We start from the raw sequence: 13,750 nt of genomic DNA, 5'->3' as shown, positions 1-13,750 counted from the left end.
GCAGCCTGAGGTCCCCTAGCCCAGCACCAGGACAGGAAGCGAACCTTGAGGTCCCCTTTCAAGCCCTGCCGGTGGGGGACATGGCCTGAGACCCCCTGTCAAGCCCTGCCTGGTGGGCGACAGGGCCTGAATTCCCCTGTTAAGCACCACCGGGGCAGGGGAGGGGGTAAACTCAGATCCCAGCTGATTGCTAGTTAAGGCTCCTTATGGGAACTTGGCCTCAGCTGTGGGTGCAGTCACTTTGTGACACAGTGATGGTCAATTAGCATATTCCCTCTTTATTAGATAGGATCAGCGTGCTTTACCTCCAAGTGAGCACCCATCTCCCCACTCGTTGGGAGATCATGTGGTTTGGGTTTGTCCCCCAGCCATGCCCCAAGGAAGACATTACGATAGAGATCTCGGTATTCTGAACTTTTTCTAAGTCTTCCCCCCGCCCCGGCCCCCAATCCAGAACGCTGATGGGAATAAAGATCTTATCAGGAGGTTTTCAGTGCTGATGGGAATATCGATCTTATCGGGAGGCTTGTAGTGTTTTATCGGGGCCGTCAGCAGCCCTCCCAGCGGATCACGAGCCCAGGTCAGAGCGTATATATCGGCAGCGCTGGCCCATCCCCGCACGCTCCAAACCCGAGCCTTCCGGAGGACGCCACCCAGGGAAGAACGCACGATGAGGTGGATCGGGTTCCTCAGCCTGGTGGCCCTCTCCGAGTGCCTGGTCACGTGAGTATGGGGACAGCTCTCTCCCGGCCTCTCTCATTGTCCCCTTGTCCTTCCTTCCACCGCTCAGGGGTGGACAAGGGAACGCCACCATTCCCGGTCCTAAAGTCCGCGTCTCCCTGTATTTTTGTATTTTTTAATCCTCACCCGAGGATACTTTCCCATTGATTTTTAGGGAGAGTGGAAGGGAAGGGGAGAGACAGAGAGAAACATCGATGTGAGAGAAACACATGGATTGGTTGTCTCCTGCACGAGCCCTGACCAGGGCCCAGGCCGGGAGGAGCCTGCAACCAAGGTAGGTGCCCTTGACCGGACTCGAACCCAGGACCCTTCGGTCCGCAGGTGGACGCTCTATCCACAGAGCCACACTGGCCAGGGCCACATCTCCATGCATTGATGAGTAGCTAGCCACGTGCACTGTGGGGCCAGGGGTCCGGGGACAGGTCTGGGGGCTGCACACCGCCAGGCTGCCCCTGTGTGGATGGGGCCCCCGGGACTGCTCAGGGCACCACCTGAGCAGCTGTGTGGGTGCTCCCGTCAGGGGACATTTTCTTCCCCATCTCCGGGCTCCCTCGCCCACCTCCAGCCTCCCCTCTGCTTGACCCTGGAGAAGGGCCAGGAGGGGTCCCCCGGGGCCCAGTTTTGCCTTAATGAGCAGGTGGCCACAGCCAGGTCGGGAACCCCCTGCCTTTCAGGTTCCTCCTGGAAAAGTGGGTGATCCCCACTCTGCTCCCTCCAGGGCTCTTGGAGAGGGAGCAGGTCCGATGACAATGGCGACAGCACTGGCTCAGGGTCAAGGTCCCTCGGTCAGGGGCCTTCTGTCCATCCTCTCCCTCAGAGCCCCAGACACCCCGCGGGAGGCCTGTCCTCACCCCACTTCTTTACGATGGGGAAACGGAGGCTGCGCACGGGCCTGTGGCTTCCCCGGGGCTGCAACAGGCCCCGCGCTCAGACCAGGGCCCATTGCCCGGCCTTTGCCTGCGTTAGCTGGGCGGCTGCCCCCATAAGATGGCCGGGAACATCCTCGGGGAAGACGCGGTGCGGCTCCAACGCCAGGCGTGGCGGCCACACTGAACCGCGGGGTGGGGAGCTCTGTCTGATTGGTTGTCTTTCCCGGGAAGCATCCCTCTGACCAAGATCAAGTCCATGCGGGAGAGCCTGCGGGAGAAGGACCTGCTGACAGACTACCTCCAGCGGCACCCCTACAGCCACGCCTACAGGTTCCTGAGCGGGGAGGGCGTCACTGTGCACCCCATGAGGAACTACCTGGACGTGAGTGTGCGGGGCGCAGCCCGCAGCCTTCCCTAGGAGCTGGCTGAGCACTGGGGTTCTCCCAGGGCTGGGACCAGGAGGGGGCGGGGCTCCTGCAGGCAGCAGAGCCGGGGAGCAGGGGTCCCTCCCCGGGGAGAAGGCACTCCCCCTCGGCTCTGGGTCTGTGGTGACCGAGTCCAGCCATGGTCAGGCGGCAGGCAGACATCCGTCTTGGGCCAAGGACACGTCGCTGGGCCCTGCGGACCAGGTGCCTGTTGGGCAGATTCTGTTCCTTCTGAACAAGACGCACCACTGCCTCCCCGGGGACTCCAGTTTGACACCCCAGGCAGAGGACGCCCCGAGAACGACCCCAGCAAAGAGTCCCTGAGCCCCTGCAGTGGGGAGGCCATAAAACACCAGCAGTGTGGCTGTGGCTGCGGAGAACAGAGGGTCTGGCCTTTCTGCAAGAAGATAAACGCCAAATAAAAGGCCGCCTGTGATAGTGACATCACCGGCGTTGAGTTGGGAGACAGTGGCCTGGGTGACCTGGGAGGGCTTCCTGGAGGAGGGAGCAGGCCAGCTGGGCCGTGAAGGCTGCGAGGATGTAGAGCGGCAGGGGAACGTGGGAAACTTCCAAATGGCTGTGCGGTGGGGTGGTGGGAAAGGGATCCCAGGAGACAGGGACGCCCTGATCCAGGCAGGCCCCTCGGGGATCAGGGGTGACCAGGCAGCCCGGCCTGGCCTAACCGCCCTCCCCCGCCCGGCAGATGTACTACGTTGGCACCATCAGCATTGGAACGCCCCCTCAGGAGTTCAGGGTCATCTTTGACACGGGCTCGGCTGACTTGTGGGTGCCCTCCATCCACTGCTCCAGTCCCGCCTGTGGTGAGTGCCCGCGCCCCTCGCGGCCCCCGCCTCCGACCCCGGCCCCGCCCCCACCCCCTGCCCCAGCTCTGGCAGCTGATGGACACTGGCTCTCTATCCGCAGTGACACACAAAGCCTTCAACCCACTGGGGTCGTCCACCTTCCAGAGCACGGACCGGCTAATCTGGCTTCTGTACACGTCCGCCACTATGATCGGGGTGCTGGGCTACGATGACGTGCGGGTGAGTGGGTGCGGGGCTGCGGCAGGGCGGGGCCTGGCGACCTCTGCTCACTGCTCAGGGCACCAGATGCAGGGTCAGCTGGACGCACCGTCTCCCCCAGAGTCCCTTATGGGGCTGGCCGTCTGCCTAGGGGAGACAGCGCCCTGCAGACAAGCCCCCAAGTGGCCAACCCAGCAAGCGGTCATGGCACGGGAGGCGGGCATTTGCAGCTCTTGCCCGTGGTGAGCTCCAGGCTGGTTTTGCTGATAGCAGGGAGAGGTGAGGGCAAACCCGTTTTAGTTTAATTTTTAAATATATATTTTCATTAATTTCTGAGAGGAAGGGAGAGGGAGAGAGAGAGACAGAAACATCAATGATGTGAGAGATTCATTGACTGGCTGCCTGCTGCAGGCCCTACTGGGGATGGAGCCCACAGGCCTGGCATGTGCCCTTGACTGGAATTGAACCGTGACCTCCTGGTTCATAGGTCGACGCTCAGCCACTGAGCCACGCCAGCCGGGCAGGAAACCCATTTTTATATTCCCAGATTGTGCCAGTCTCTGTGCTGGGCACGTCCATGGTAATAATGTGTCTGATCCTGCAACAACCCCACGGGGCAGGCGTTACTGCTACCTGCATGCAGAGGAGGGACCGCAGGGAGAGGGGGAGGGCCTGCCCAAGGCCCACACCTGGAGCAGCACAGCTGGGGTGCGAGTCAGGGCTGGACAGCTGTGGGGGATTTTCCAGGAGAGGGGAGAATGGACCTGGAGTGTCCGGGGCCACCGAGGGCTCCAGACACCAGGGGAGGGGAAGCAGGGCCAGGGGTGCAGGACGGCCCTGAGTAAAAGGTCTTACTTTGGGGGCCTTTGAGAATCTTAGAAAAACTGGGCTTCCTGCCCAAAGAGCCTCACACACACACATATGCACACATATACCTACAAACATGCACACATACCCACATACATACACATGTATACACACATATACACACACAAATACACACATACCGGCACACACGTGCACACACATTTCCCAGGAAGCTTTTTTTTTTCTTGATTGCAAAGAGGAAGGGAGAGGAGAGAGAGAAACATCCATGATGAGAGAGAATCATTGATCGGCTGCCTCCTGCACGCCCCCTACTGGGATCCAGCCCACAACCCATGACAGGAATCGAACCCGGGACCCTTCAGTCCGCAGGCTGACACTCTATCCACTCAGCAAAGCGGGGAGGACCCAGGCAGTCTTTTCACGAGAACTCGGCGGCCCTGTGTACACCTGGGGGGCAGACCCACAGGGAACCGCAGCGAATTCACTCGGTTTCTGCCACCAGGTCCCGGGAACGCCAAAAACAACACGCTCCCGCTCTCTGCTCATTGGGGCCTGCAAGGGGGGCCGCTTGGCCCGCTCCCCAGTCGGCCCGCCGTGTAAGGGGATGGGGGTGTTTTACTGCCTGGGGTGCTGCTAGCAGGAGGGCGGGCGTCAGTTGGACTCCTCGGCAATGCACGGTGCGTGCTGCTCCGGCACCTCCAGCGCAGCCGCACCTCAGCTGATGCCTGGGGTGCTGGTGGCATCACCCCCTGTACCCCCCAATCCCCAGGCCCAGCTCAGCTTCCCAAACGGTCACATGACACCACCCTCCTCCCACAGATCGGGGACCTTGTGTGCAAATCCCAGGCATTTGGCCTGAGCAAGACGGAGTCCAGCAAGTCCTTGGAATACGCGGCCTTCGACGGCATCCTGGGCCTGGCCTACCCCGCCCTCGCCCTCAGAGGCACCACCCCGGTCTTCGACAGCATGTGGAACCAAGGCCTCATATCTGAGAACCTCTTCGCCTTCTACCTGAGCAGGTAAGCCTGCTGGGCAAGCCCCTCCCCGATGCCTTCAGGCGCCTGAGAAACGGTAGACGACCCGGCCCCGTGTTTCCTGAGGGCAGTCTAGTCCAGGGGTCAGCAAATAGTGTCCCCGGCCACATGTGGCCCGCCACATGCTTTTATGAATAAAGTTTTATTGGAACACAGCCCTGCTCCTTCAGTCACATCCTGTCTGCGGCTGCTTCTGCGCTACAATGGCAGCGTCGAGCAGTTGCGATAGAGATCGCGCAGCCAGCGGAGCCCAAAATATTGACAATCTAGCATTTTTACTTTATTTTACTTTTTGTTAATCCTCACCCGAGGATTTTCCCCCATTCATTTTTGGAGAGAGTGGAAGGGAGGGGAGACACATTGATTGGTTGCCTCTTACATGCGCCCCGGCCAGGGCCAGGGGTCGAATCCAGGACCCTTCAGTCCGAAGGCAGATGCTCTATTCACTGAGCCAAAACAGCTAAAGCATAATCTAGCATTTTATAAACTTTACCGACCCTGTACTTCTAGTCCCTCCTTGGATGGACGGGGAAACTGAGGAACTGAGGCTCAGAGAGGAGCTTGTACAAAATTGCCCAGACCACACTGGTAGTGGCGGGACTCAAACTCGGCCGCGGGGCCGTCCCCTCTGGCGGGTGGTCAGGCCTTCAGCAGGTCTCCAGTCACTGGGCCGGCACTGGAAAAGCTACCCTCCCTGACGGGCTGAGGGTCTGGAGCGGGTGGAGGGAGCAGCACAGGCCGGAGGGGGACCCGGCGGGCAGACGGTGTGTATGACGCAGAGTGTGGGTGAGGCTGTGGGCTCTGTGGGGGCCTGAGCTCCAGGCTCTGCAGCCTCTGGGGTGTTGGGCCCGAGTCAAGGAGGTGAGCCGTTTAACAAATATCCATTGAGCACCTACTATGCGCTGGGTACTGCTCTGTGCACGTGACGCAGACAGGTGAGAGGGAGGAAAGGCAGACAAGAAGCAAGTAAATAAATAAAGGGCAAAGGTAACACATGCCAGGTGGTGACTGGTTCTGGGAAAGCGGTAAGCGTGGTGACAGAACCACAGAGATGAGCGCGTGGCTTCAGACGGGCAGTGCGAGGACCTCTCTGAACGAGGCCTGGTGATGGGGGAGAGGAGGCCCAGGCCCAACAGAGGACCAGCAGGGCAGTGTGGCTGGAGCAGGGAGAGACGGTGGGAGGGGCAGTTCGCGGGAGGGCGTGGAGTGGGAGGGGCAGGCAGGGGCAAGGCCGCCCAGGGCTTTGTTTTCGGTGGGAGTGGAGGCCTCTGGCAGGGGCCTAGGCAGGGAGAACACATGATCCCACTTACGTGTCTGAAAGCTGCCCCCAGGCGCTGGCTGGACAATGACGGACCAGAGAGGAGGCAGGGAGGCCAGGGACGAGGCTGCTCAGCCTCTTTGGAGAGAGAGAGCAGGAGCTCGGACCAGGGAGGCTGGGAAAGGGGGAGCCGTGGAGGAGTCAGGACACAGGGGGAAGGGAAAGGCCACGGGATGTGCTGATCGATTGACGCAGCCGGGGGGAGAGGCGGGCAGGGGTGTTTCCTTCCCCTCAGCCACGGTTTCCCCTGAGCCCAGGTCCAGTGCCTGCATTGCAGGAACCGGTGCAAAGTGAAAATGTGGGGCCTCGTTCAAAAACTACGAGGGATTTCAGGACGGGGCAGCGGGCCGTGGGGCCCCAGTGAGTGTGGGCGCCGTGGGCGGCATGACACAGGCCTGTGAGCCAGCCTGGGGGAGCCTGAGCGCCTGCCCGGGCCCCTCCGCATAGAGCTTCCGGCCTCGCCTCGAGCGCTGGGGCTGCAGGGGGGACCTGGCCGGCCTCAGAGAGGTGGGTACCCAAAGCCCAGCCAGAATCTCAAGATCAAACCTTGGCTTTGCACCTCAGTAGCCAGGGGGCCGACCTCGGGCTGTGCTCAGCCCTCCTGCCCAGTTCCCATCGGAGCAGTGGGGTCCCAGTACTGCCTGCTCCGCGAGGTCCTGGGCTGTGTGACTGGGTGGCCGCTGGTCAGCGCACCCCCCGGTCACTGAGCTGGAGGAACGCCACCCACCATCCTCCCCTCACAAGAGACCCTCCCCCGACCCCCAGCAACAAGAAGAACGGCAGTGTGGTGATGTTCGGCGGCGTGGACCCCTCCTACTACCGGGGTGAGCTCCAGTGGGTGCCGGTGAGCGAGCAGGGCTACTGGCAGGTCACTGTGGACAGGTAAGCTCCCCTACCACCCCCCGCTGAGAGCCACACAAGTGACAGCCACACCTGCACACACAGACACACAGACTCAGACAGACAGAGACACGCACAGGCACGCTCACCAACAAGGGTTCATAACCGCCCTGACCAGGGTCCTGACCAGAGAAACGGGATCGGCCCGCGTCACGGAGAACCAGGAGGAGGGACAGGCCCGAGGCCCAGTCCTCAGGGTGGGGGCTGGGGCAGTGTGGGAGGGCTGCACCCCCAGACCGGGGCAAGCGCAGTGAGAAGGGGTCAAGGAGAATTCCATTGTCCGAACAGGGACATCCCTGGTTGCCAGACCGGAGGGGTTCCCAGCACACGGGGCGCCAGGTGAAAACAGGGGAGTTGGGCAAGCGGGAGGCCGCTGCACCGAAGGCAGTGGTCAGCAAACTCATTGGTCAACAGAGCCAAATATCAACAGGACAACGACTGAAATTTCTTTTGAGAGCCAAATTTTTTAAACATAATCTATATAGGTAGGTACATTGCTATTAACTTAAGGGGCCAAAGAGCCGCATGTGGCTCACGAGCCGCAGTTTGCCGACCACTGGCCTGAAAAGAACCCTCCCGGCCAAAAGAAACGCCATCCTAGGGCCTGACAGCAAATCACACAGAGGGAACCCCACCCACCCGGCCTGGGTGCCAAGGGGCAGGGGATGTGACCCAGAGCACCGGGAAGCGGGGACCCGGGTGGCTGAGAACCGGGGGCGATCGCTGAGGGGGGGGGGCGTGTAAGACAGTCAGACAGAAGCTTGAACTGTGCTTCGGGGCCCACGTCCCGCCCAATGGGCCGGCTCAGGCGTCGCCTGGCGAGGGCTCTGGGGAGAGAGGGCGAGGCAGGGGGGTAACAACACTCCCTCCCACCTCTCCGAGCCCCTGCGTCCCGGGAACCTCCGTCTTCACCGTGTGGCCTTCCTAACTGGTCGGACAGCAGGTCGTGTCTCCAGTTGACCTCATTCCTTCACGCGCCCTGTCATTCCCTCGGCAAACACCGTCGAGCATGCGCTGTGCGCTGGGCACGGGCGCAGGAGGGGCAGAGGGCACAGATTACTCTCCGACTACGAGGGCAGATACACCTGAGCGACCGCATCGCAGCGATCGGGGTTCCCACCCCGATGCACCCTGGAAACCAGGAAGGCTCTGCCGGTCTAGTCTGGGGGAGGAGAGGGGCCTGATCTAACCTGGGGAACACTTCCCTGAAAAAGGAATGATTGATCTGGACCCTGGAGGACAGGGGAGATCAGCCAGCCAAAGGGGCAGGGGTGGGTCTAGGAAGGGTGACAGCACGTGCAAAGGCCCTGGGGCACAAAGAACACAATGCATTCCAGACCTGAGAGGAGGCCCAGGAAGGTCAGTGTGGGGGAACACAGGGACACAGAGGCCGGCGGGAGCTGCAGGCTGTTCCCAGGCGGCAGGGAGGGGCCGCGGTGGGAGAGGCCACGAGTGACCCTGGCGCCTGCTCTGTCCCTCAGCATCTCCATGGACGGCAAGGTCGTGGCCTGTCCCGGCAGCTGCCAGGCCATTATGGATACCGGGACCTCGCTGGTGATTGGCCCAACCAACCCCATCCTCAACATTCTGAGGAACATCAGCGCCCAGACCACCAGCACAGGCGAGGTGAGGGGTCACGCCCAGGGTGACCCCGGGCTCCCCACACACAGAAGAACCCGCTGGACCATCCTCCCTCTCCCTCTCTCTCTGACAGTACGTCGTCAGCTGTGAGGCCATCCACAGCCTGCCTGACATCGTCTTCACCATCAATGGCGTCGCGTACCCAGTGCCAGCCAGCGCCTACATCCGGAGGGTGAGGGGCCCATCCTGGGGGCTGCTCTCAGATCTGGGACTGGAGGGACCTGATGGGCCTTGTCTAGTTGAGGCCCCCTGGAGGCCAGACCGTGCCATTGCAGATGCTGCCCAGCAGCCCTGGCTGGGAGGGCACCTCCCACAGCACAGCCTCTTGATAGAAGGGGGTCTGGGCACCCATCACCCTCAGAGAACTCCGAGCGGCCCCTGTGCTGGCTCGGGGCCGGGCTCCAGGAGAGGGCGCGCTAATGGCCTCGCCCTCACAGAGCGTCAGTTCACCCCGGGCATCGGACCGATGGACAGGGAACGTAGGCAGTAACCCGGAGACAGGCAGAGTAGGGACAGGGGGGCTGGCTGGGGACAGTCCCCGTGTCCCCCCCTTAATCAGGAACTGTATTCCCTCCCATCTCCAAGTGTCCTGACTTGGGTGACAGATCATATGGTCACCCTAGTCCTAGGGTGCAAATGCCCCCTGTAGGCCCCAGTTCCCTGTCTGTGAAAAGGGGACCAAGCCCCCTTTGAGGGGTGGTGAGACGCTGACATGAACAAAGGTGCAGTGACCGGCAGTGCCTGGCACAGAGTCGAGGCTCAAGAAGTGCCGGTTCCCCCCGGCGTGCCGAGGAGGCGTGGGGCAGCCCACGGAGAGAGCAACTGAAAATCTCTCAGCCCGAACCCTGGAGGCACCCCGGGAACCTAGCCAGGGCCCCCCGTAGGCCGTGTGCTGAGGCTGAAGACTCAGGGAGCCCCGGGGCAGCCTCCCCACCCAGCCGGCAGTGCCAAGGAGGGGGCATGGGCCCGGGAAGGCTGCCCAGGCGCTGGGCTCGGTCTTGGAGGAGGAGCGGGGTGAAGGGGAGCAGGCGGGGATTCTCTCAGAGCGAACAGCCCAGCGGCTGGCCCAGGGGAAGGCGGCATAAAGCTGTGGGCGGCTGAGGGCTGTGCTTCGTCCCCTGCAGGAGCGGAGGGGCATCTGCTACACCAACTTGAACACCATCCTCTGGGACAGCCCCAGCCGCTGGATCCTGGGGGACGTGTTCCTGCGGCTCTATTTCACCGTCTTCGATCGGGCCAACAACAGGATCGGCTTGGCTCCTGCGATCGCATAGACGTGGGCTCTGCTCCTGGAGGCCGCTGGCCCGCCCCAAGGACTCACACACTCCCTGCGTCCCCGCCCAGGGGACCCGCTACAGCTGCGTCTGGGGCTTTGCCAAGCCCTCTTCTCTGTGGAAAAGAAAGGACCTCATTTGTGCTCATCGGTGTGGCTCAGTGATTGAGCCTCCTTCCACACACTCAGAGGTCACCGGGTCCATTCCTGGGCAGACTGCATGCCCCGGGGGTTGCGGGCTCGATCCCCAGCAGGGGGCATGCAATAGGCAGTCCACCCATGTTTCTCTCTCTACCTTCCTCTCCCTCTAAAAAGTTATAAAAACATTGATATTTTTAAAAACATTGATTTTTAATAAACGGTCTCATTTTCAATGGCGCTCATACGAATGGTTCCTATTTGGTCTGGGATGTGAGTCCCAGGCAGGCAGGGCTCTGGAGTCTCCTCTGGACCAACAGGGAGGGGACGCACTCCAACCGCTTAATCGGAAAGGGCCCGAACCAGGACCCCCGGGACCCCGATGGGAACCAGGGCAGGTTCACACAGCGCGTGGTGGCTGCACCCAAGCAATCAAAACCCACCAGCCCACTCTCTCTCCTCCCTCTGGCCTCTGCCCTTCCGTCACCTTTGATTCCTCTCCTGCCAGCCTTCTCTTGGCAGCCTGCTCCAGGCCAAGGGCTCTGCCACTCCCATCCCTGCCTTTCACATCCCCAAGGCTTGGACAGGAGCAGAGACCAGGGAGGGCTCTGATTGGTCCACCGCAGGTCATGTGTCCAGCCCTGGACCAATCATGTGGCAGGGCATGGGGCACTATGATTGGCTCCACTTGGTCACATGGCCCTGGGCTGGATGGTGATTGACAGTTTCCTCCAGAACCACTGGCTGGAGCTGGGCTGAGTGGTCCCCAGAAGTGCAGAGAGATGCTGTAGGACTCAGGGGTCGCCAGCCTTTCGGCTTCAGGGACCAGCAGCGGCCCCGGATCGTAGGTTGGCGATGGCTGCTGTGGGTGATAGAAGAATTGGTGGCTGCCCCCCAACTCCGCCACCAATCACAGCCGTGATTTAGAAGCAGGTTGAATGCTCTGAGAGCATTCTATTATAAGGTGATCAGATGTCCCGCTTTTGGCGGGACAGTATACAGATTTTTAACAGTTTGTCCCGCGTCCCGCGGCGTTTTAAAAAAGTCCCGATTTTTGGAAAGAATGCACGACAAGCTAGGTAACGGCGGGAGAACGGGAAGGGAATATACGGTTTTTGGCGGCCCTGTGGCTATTTAGCCAGGATATGAGTTTTATATTATTATTGTTAATTTTATAATGTTAAACTTTCATAATAACAAATAACTGTTGAGAACTGATTATCGAGAACTGCTTATCAAAGTTCGCATTGTTGATCAGTTGTTAGAATTCAACCACCATTGTTTGGACTTAATGAACAATGGCATTTTTTGGGATTGGCAACGACGAAAACATTTTGTAACTGTCTCTCAGACGATACACATCGTACTGCGTGCTAGTAAGCTCGTTAAACAAGTGATGTCATTACAAATCAGCTATTCAGATAATTTAGGTAATTTATTTATTTATTTATTTATTTCATAAATACATGAATTTTCTTGAATTTAGCTGACAGTACTCGTATTATTTATATTTTATAGTGGCGGCAAAAAGTCTAGCGCCGGCCTTGAAAGTGATACTTACGACTTATGTTACAGCAAATTCATGACCTTTTAAACAACGACAGCAATCTACTAAAAAAAATTCACTCAAATGAGAAATATGCCAAAGAATAAAATAATACTATACATAATTTTTATTTATTATATTTGTAAATTGTACTTAGTTGAAATTTAAAAAAATATATTACAATACTATTTTTGTGTTCTATGAAAATTTTTGTTGCTCCATATAGACCGAATTTTTAATCAAGAACCCCCCTCACCCCCCCCTTACCCCCGGTCAATGGTGTCCCGCTTTACCAATGCTAAAATCTGGTCACCTTATTCCATTAGGACATCAGGAGAAAAGGGCAGAACCCGAAACAGCAGGTTACAGGTTTGTGAAGCGCCTGGAAGACAGGGCCGCCCAGGGCACTCCAGCACAGCCCAGGGCTGTCTGGTCCGGGTTCAAGTCCCAGCTCTGACGCGGATGTACCAGGCGCATAGTAGGGCCTCAGTAAGTACAGTCCTGTGACCAGTCCTGTGACCTTAGGTCAGCTCACTCGGGACACTGTTTTCTATTCTGTAATTCTGCGGTAAGAATAGCTCCTCCCTCATTAATCATCAGGAAAACGCAAAGGAAAAGGACAATGAGCTTTCCCTCCACACCTGGGAGTGGCCCCCGGCGAACACACACGCCAGCGCGGGGCGGTGAGACGTGGAGCCGTGCACGGTTAGTGTGAGCGCCACGTGGTGCGGCCCCGGAGGAGACAATGTGGCGATGCCTCCGAAAGTTAAACATAGGATTTCTATAAGACCCCAGGAACCCCACTTCCGGGTTTTTATCCCAAAGAATTAACATCAGGATCTCGAAGAGAGCCGCACCGCGTATCCCTTACAGCGCTGTTCACAATGGCCAGACGTGGAAACAGGCAACGCCCGTCACCCGACGCAGGGATGAAGAATCCGCGGTGCGGACGTGCGATGGGATGTTGCTCAGTCATAAGGAGAAGAAAGCCCTGCCAGCTGCAGCAGGCTGAGGCCTGGGGGCTCACGCTGAGTGAGGTCAGCCAGTCCCAGAAGGATGGATCCTGTCTGAGCCCACGGCTCTGCGGCGCCTTACATCGTCAGGCTCACAGAAGCAGAGCGGGGCCTGGTGGTTGTCAGGGGCTACGGGAAGGGGGAGTGGGGAGTTGCTATTCAACAGGTACATTTCAGTAATGCAGGTTATGCAAGGTGAATACGTCCAGGGGTCTGTTATGTAACATGGTGCCTATAGTTAGCAACACTCCATTGTGCACTTGAAATTTTATTAAGTCCTGCCCAGTGTGGCTCAGTGGTTAGAGAGTTGGGACACAGGTTCAATTCCCAGTCAGGAGGATGTATCTGAGTTGCAGGTTCAACGCTGACCCCCGTCCAGCATGTGCAGGAGGCAACCAATCCATGTTTCTCTCACATCAATGCTTCTCCAACTCTCCCTCTCCCTTCGTCCCCCACTTCCACTCTCTCTACAAATCAATGGAAGAAATATCCTCTGGTGAGAATAAAAAAATTTATATTAAGTGAGTAGATCTCATGTTAAATGTTCTTACAGCAATAAAAAATAATCTACACTAATAAAAGAGAAATATGCATGTTGACTGTGCGTCCATAATGACCATCAGCCAATCATAAGTGATTATGCAAATTGGCCCAACAACTATGGTAGATTAATTTGCATATGTAGGCATGCAGCGGCCTGCAGGGCCATACACCAGCAATGAGGGAACAGATAGGGAACCGAGGGAGCTACAGGATCGGCAGTCTAGCCGGGATGAGGACTTGTAGGCTCCCTGGCAGCCAGGAGTGAAGCCAGGGGAAGGAAGGCCTATTCCTGCACTAATCTTCATGCAACGGGCCTCTAGTTAATGAAATGAGAATCTTCTCTTGTAGTTGGGGGCAAGGGCAGGGTTGGAAGTGAAGGTGTGATATTAATGTGTATGGCACTGCTTTTTGGGGTACCAAAAATGTTCCCAAATTAAATCATGGGATGTCCGTACAGCT

General features: G+C 58.5%; 1 protein-coding gene across 1 annotated transcript; it reads left to right on the top strand.

Annotated features, from left to right (window-relative positions):
* Positions 1–670: 670 nt before the first annotated feature.
* Positions 671–10,103, top strand: LOC103302602 (pepsin F-like). The gene is made up of 9 exons (XM_054725422.1): positions 671–723; positions 1,842–1,992; positions 2,739–2,856; positions 2,960–3,078; positions 4,705–4,904; positions 7,003–7,119; positions 8,619–8,763; positions 8,852–8,950; positions 9,903–10,103. The coding sequence occupies exons 1-9, from the start codon at positions 671–673 to the stop codon at positions 10,050–10,052; spliced, it is 1,152 nt and encodes a 383-aa protein (XP_054581397.1). The 3' UTR covers positions 10,053–10,103.
* The last annotated feature ends 3,647 nt before the right edge of the window (positions 10,104–13,750 follow it).

This window comes from Eptesicus fuscus, chromosome 13 (assembly GCF_027574615.1).
Source record: "Eptesicus fuscus isolate TK198812 chromosome 13, DD_ASM_mEF_20220401, whole genome shotgun sequence".
In the NCBI taxonomy this organism is placed as follows: Eukaryota; Metazoa; Chordata; class Mammalia; order Chiroptera; family Vespertilionidae; genus Eptesicus; species Eptesicus fuscus.
This window is presented reverse-complemented; position numbering and strand designations above follow the sequence as displayed.